Source organism: Stenella coeruleoalba (assembly GCF_951394435.1).
Source record: "Stenella coeruleoalba genome assembly, chromosome: 10".
In the NCBI taxonomy this organism is placed as follows: domain Eukaryota; kingdom Metazoa; phylum Chordata; class Mammalia; order Artiodactyla; family Delphinidae; genus Stenella; species Stenella coeruleoalba.
In genome coordinates this window covers 73,588,895-73,594,894 of record NC_137156.1, presented here as the reverse complement: position 1 = coordinate 73,594,894, position 6,000 = coordinate 73,588,895, and the positions used below count along the sequence as shown (strand labels likewise).

The 6,000-nt window shown below is 43.8% G+C and overlaps 1 protein-coding gene across 3 annotated transcripts in view; it reads left to right on the top strand.

Moving 5' to 3' along the window:
- The first annotated feature begins 2,780 nt into the window (after positions 1-2,780).
- DENND6A (DENN domain containing 6A) overlaps positions 2,781-6,000 on the top strand; it is a 52,264-nt gene continuing 49,044 nt past the window's right edge. For 2 of the 3 annotated variants that reach the window (XM_079932814.1, XM_079932813.1), the window contains exon 1: positions 2,781-3,441. In XM_079932814.1, the coding sequence (XP_079788940.1) occupies positions 2,875-3,441 (567 nt within the window). In that variant the 5' untranslated portion in view covers positions 2,781-2,874. The remainder of the gene's footprint in view (positions 3,442-6,000) is intronic. The other variant, XM_079932815.1, reaches the window with a different exon arrangement.

The window sequence follows — 6,000 nt, the reverse complement described above, 5'->3', positions numbered from 1 at the left end:
ACCCCTATATTCTCTCTATTTTCTTGCCCGAGCAGCTGCAGCAGCATTTAGCTCAGGAGCAAGAGGAAGTCCTCTGGCTGCCCAAGTAGGTGGATATCCAGGACATTTGGATTCCCTTCAGGTCCTTTTGGTAAAACTAAGTCCAGAGACCTTGGCATTGCAATTCACACCATTATCTACAGCTCACCCTTTCTTTTTATCTTTCTTCTTCTTCAACTATGAAAATTGCTGAAATGCCAGGAGTTTGGTTACGGGTGAATAGGGAAGTATGGAATGTGTTTAATCCTGCTCTCAGTATTGCTGGTAATATTAGAAGATCAGCAGAGCCGTGAATCCAGTCACGCTCTCGGCTATAGCAGCCTACCCTGACTTAAGTGCTCCTCACATGAAAAAAGACCCAGGGCTTTAGTTGACAGTAAAAGCAACCTGAGCCAGTGATGTGACCTAGCTGCCAAAACTAGCCAATGTGATCTGAACCAGCATTAATCGAAGGCTGTGGCTGGGACAAGTAAGGTAATAGTCCCAGAGTACACTCTGCAGTGGTCAGACCACACCTGGAGGATGGTGTTTCCTCCTGGGCACAGCATTTTAAAAGTGATGTTGACAAGTTGGAGTACACCCAAGTTGGGCAACAGGATGATGAATGGCCTAGAAACTACATCCTTTGAGGAACAGTTAGAGGAACTGGGGTAGTTCACCCTGGAAACTAGAGGCATAAGGATGTGGGATAACCACTTCCAAATACTCGCAGGGCTATCATGTAGAAGAGTTGAACTCTTCCGTATAATCTCAGCAAGCACAACTTAGACCAATGGGTGTACATTACAAAGTGGTTGATCTTGTCTCCATAAAAGGAAGAATTTTCTAGCCCTTACGAACATCCAGAAAATAGGAGCTTTGCAAGGTAGTGACTTTACCTTAACAAGGGGTGTTAGAATGGTGACTGGCTGACCAAACACCAGAAGATTCACGAATAGGATGGGAGGTTTGGAGAGACAAACTGATCTAAGATCCTTACAGATTCAAAGATTCTAATGACAGAACCTCAAGAAGGAAAGAAGTGTTAGTACCTTTTTGCCTCAGATCTCATACAAGTATTAACAATAGAAACTATGCTAAAATTGACTCTAAGGTCAAATATCAAAGTTATGAGGATGGAAGGAAAAAAAGTCATGGGAACTTTCTCTTTTCCCTCGTGGTTGTCGTGTTTTGTGTATAAAGATTTGTGTAGTAGTGTTTGTTTGTATTTTCGAAGCAGATGGAATGATTTTGTTTTTCTCTTTTAAGATTCTTTAAAGCCCTGGTTTGCTTTCTTTCTCATCAAACTTATGGTCCTCTTAATAGTTTTCAGGATATTACATTTTGAAAAGATTACTCTTAATCCAAAATTATAAAGCAGCATTTCAGGGAATGGCAGTCTGTCCACATGTCAAAGAAGCAGTCCTGTGGAACAACTGGTGTTTAAAGCTCATTAATCATTAATAATGAGGTAGTGTCCAGTAAAACGTGTATGTTGCAATAGCTTGGCTCTTCCCCATAATCAGTTATGTAAGTAGACCAGAATGATCATTCCTATTTTACCAATGCAGAAATGGGGTCTTTGAGCAGCCTGCCTACCATGATTGTGGATGGAGCAGGTGCTAAAATCCAAAATCCACTAGCACTTGTCTAGTGCTCTTTCTAATACTGTTTTCAATACTAAAAACTGTTACTGTTCTTTCCTAAGAACAGGTCTAGAGACTTACTTAAATGCAGAATATATTTTTTCTCTCTAACTACAGTGGTTCTCTGGAGTAGGAGGGCAGATAGCTTCGGGCAAAGAATTGGCCTCTTAACTTTAATGCTGTCTCTAGTTCATCTTACGTCCTAAAGAAAGACTCTTGCAAACATCACTACTGATGTCTGAGAATGCTTGACCCTCTCCTTGAAAAGAGAGATGCTAACACTTACTTCAAATAAAAATCCTATGGATGTGGACAGAACAATGCTTGTCAGACAGGGTAGATTTGACTGGGTGGTGCAGCAAAATGCTTAGGAGCTCAGGTTCAGTGAGAGAGATGTGGGCTTAAGTCTTTGTTTTGCCACCTACTGGCTGTGACATTATCATCATCTCATGGAGCCTCAGGGCCCTTATCTGTAAAATGGGAAGAATAGGACCTACCTTTTTGGCTGTTGGGAGGATTAGGTAAGATAATGTGTGTAAAAGCATGAATACTGTGCTGTTTTTTAAAAACACGTTTATTGTGAGTTATTATTCATTGTCTTTTACTCACTTTTCTATTGGGGCATTATTGTGTGTTTCTGATTTACTTCCACTTTGCAGTTTATGCTCAGCACAGTAGGTGCTAAATAAATCCTAGTCTGTAGCACCACGCTGGACCCATAATCAGTAACAATTCAATAGACTAAGTGCCTCCTGGGTGCCCAGCCCAACGTCGATCTCCAAGAATACTAAGCTGCCTGAGACTAGACCTCTGCTGAGAGAAAGTGATCCTCAGGTTGTTGTAGAGGTGTTCCAGAAAGGTCTGGCGATGGATGAGTGCTGAGTGAGTCACAGGCAACCAGGCCAAGAAAGGTGGGAGGGGGCTTGGTGGAGAGGGGGCTGCTGAATGAAGGCACAGATCTCTGTCAACAGATTGCCTGAGTGAACTGTAAGCCTGCATCAGAGTTTTAATACTTGCTTGGCTAGTCACATAACCTCTCAGAACCTCAGTTTACCTGAAAAGAAATATACAATGATGACTACCTACTAGATTCAATGAAGTAATATTTGCAAATACTTACTTGGCACATCATCTGGCACAAAGTAAGTGCTCAATAAATGTTAGCCACCGTTACCATTATGTTCTAACAATTTGATAATACCTTATAATTATGAACGGTGTCATTCCAAGAATAATTCATTCCTTGGTCGTTGGACTGCGAAGGAGGATTCCAGGATTCACTGCTTCAGTCTTGAAGAGCTTTAAAGCAAGGAGGCTTCACAAGCCCAGTCAAGGGCCTGCGCGACGTATTTTATTCCGGGAGGCCGGTACAGGAGGACCCATGCAGAGCCGGGCTCCCAGGGTCACATGGGCCGCGGCCCCGCCCCGGCTGAGCCCGTCCCCCGCGGCTGCGGCAGCTGTGGCTGCGTCTGCGCGGAGCCGAGCGCGCTCTGTAGCGCGGTCCGCAGTGGAGGCGGCGCAAACAGCCAGGGGGCGGCGGATGGCTCTGCGGGGCCTGGCAGGCTCGGGGCCCGGCTCCCGCGGGCCGCTGGGTCAGGCGGGGGCAGCGGACGAGGAACGCGAGGCGCCGGCCGTGGTGGCGGCGGGAGACGCGCCAGAGGACGTTGAAGAGGACGAGGGCCGCAGCCGGGGCCTGCTGCGCTGGGACGGCTTCTCAGCCTGGCTGCATTGCGTGTGTGTGGTGGGCTTCGACCTGGAGCTGGGCCAAGCCGTGGAGGTGAGGCCCGGCCGCACCTGGCCCCTGCGCCCCGTCCCGGTCCCCGCGCTGGGGCAGCCCCAGCAGAGCTTGTGGCCCGCGGGCCGACCGGCCTGGACCCTTCCCGCTGCGCATCCGGGCGTGGCCGGCAGCCCCTCCGCCGTCTGCCGGGCTGCGGTCCAGAGGCAGTTCCCGTGGGAGGATCGTGGGCTGTGGCTTAGGGTGAAAAGTTCTCTCTAGCCCCCTCCTAAATACTTGTTGATGGCCCTGTTTTCTTTTCTTTCTTTTTTTTTTTTTTAACCCGGTGTCACAGGAATAACTAGAATGGTTAGCGGCACCCGGAGAAGACGGCAGGCAGGATGTTTGGGACTTTTTCAAGAAGCAAACAATGCCCCTGACATATGGTGAACTAGCCAGACCTCACACAGCCAACTTTTTTTAGACTCATGGATTGTTTTGGTCGTTTGCAGCGACTTTCAGAACATTCCACTTAGCCTGAGCCGAAATGCTTGTCTCAGCAGGGGTTTTCTCCTTTTCCTCCTTTTGTTTCTCATCTCTCTTATATCTTGATGTTGCTTATGAGACGGCCTGAAAGCTAATAGCAAGATGAACGTAAGGAAAATCGTTCGCTTGTGAATTTGTCAAGTTTTCCATTTTTATAGCGCCTTGTTGAAAGGCCTTGTAATCTTGACATTATTTAGGGTTCCTTTTGTAGCATAAGAGATTGCTTGTCTTTATGTAGCCAAGAAAAACGTAGAGTCAGAAGGACCTACGTTTAGAAGATTTTTTTGTTTGTTTTGGTGGCAATGACAGATTTTAATGAATCATCTCATTCTGACTTTAGTGGCATGAGTGGGCTATGAAAATTGGCCAGGGAGGTGTTTCTTAATGTGGAGTGTGTATTCAGCCTGTCTTCTCTGTGTTTCATCATTACACAGCTCAATACACTTTGTTTCCACTAAGATTTAGGCATTATCTTGGTTGCTGAGCAGACGTATATGAAAGATATACTCTAACCTATATTTATAGAGTAAGACTACAGTTTAGAGGAGAACCAAGAATTAATCACACCAGCAGATAGGGCTAAATGCAGTGCCTGGCACGTGACAGTGTTCAATAAAAAATTGATAGAGTGAGTGAATACATGAACAGTACTTTGAGATGGAAACAACTGTTCCCAAAGACTGTGAAGAAGAGATTTATGTCATCTATCATTTACACTAACATATTAACCTGAAGCTATATGTATAGCAAAATACGATTTAATCAGAAAGCATAGGATTGAGTTGTTGTCGATTATATTTTTGAATAGTTAAAGGAGATCCTTTTGGACTCTGACCCTTTGGGCATGCTTTATAACGTGTATGTTTTTTTCTGACCTAATAAACAATACTTAGCAAGTATTGAGGTGCTACAGAAATGTGAATCACTGAGACTATTTTGAATTTCATTTCCCATAGTATATGATATTGCACAGAGTTTTCTTTAGGTCTTTGGTTCTTCACATTTTTAAAAGGTCCAGAATGCAGATAAGTTATGAACTTCATGAACTCTCTCCCTAAGGAAAATGGTAATACAAAATCATGTATATGCTTCCATTGACTATCTGGGGGTCATTTATGGAGATTCTGTTGCATTGTCCTCAGGTTAAGAATCACTGATTTTAGAAAGTGTAGGGTGAGGGTGGGGAAGATTCCCTAATAAAGGATCCCGAGAAAGATAAACACATTGAGAGGCAACACAATTTAATTTTGTTTTGTTTTCCTGAGGAATGTAGAATATTCCCACTTTTAAAATGAAGAAAAAGGAATACAAATTATAATTAATATAACAAAATAGTTGAAAATATATTTCACTTTTGTAATATGGCCATATCCAGGCCAAAAATGGACAGGAGGGGTGGCTGTAATGGGGCAAGAAGGTAAATATAGAATTGTTTTGGAGAAATGACGTAATAGCCCCACCCTACTTCCTATAATGCACAACCATAGGGATTCAGAAGGGAAGTGAAATAGGTTAAAAACTAGGTTTGGACAGTATATCCTCCAACGCAGTTGTGTTATCAGAAATGCAGTCATTTAGTCTTAGGCTTGCGAGAGACTTAAGAAGTCAGTTCTGCTATGATAGAAAGTACCAGTTGCAAATTTTAAATGCATAAACAATGCCACTTATTTAAGCTTAAATCCCTACTAAAGAGATAATGTAGAATATTGACCAAGAACTCAGACCCTAGAGCTAGACTGCCTAGGCTTGAATCTGTGTGACTTGGGGTACGTTACTTAGCTCATCTGAGCCTCACACTCCTCTGTGACAGGATAACAGTGCCTATATCATGGCACTGTTGTGAGGGTTAGGTAAGTTAATGTTGATGAAGCATTTGGAACAGTGCCTTGGACTCAGTAAGACCTAGGTAAGTCTGTATTTGGGAAGCACTGAAATTCTTTTTCATTTTCAATGAAGAGAACCCCTAACTTTTGCTTTGTGAAGATGAGGCCTTCGGACCTTAGTTTTCTCACTAGAAAAATGAAGTTGAAGTACTAGAATCAGCATTCTTTTTTTTTTTGCGGTACGCGGGCCTCT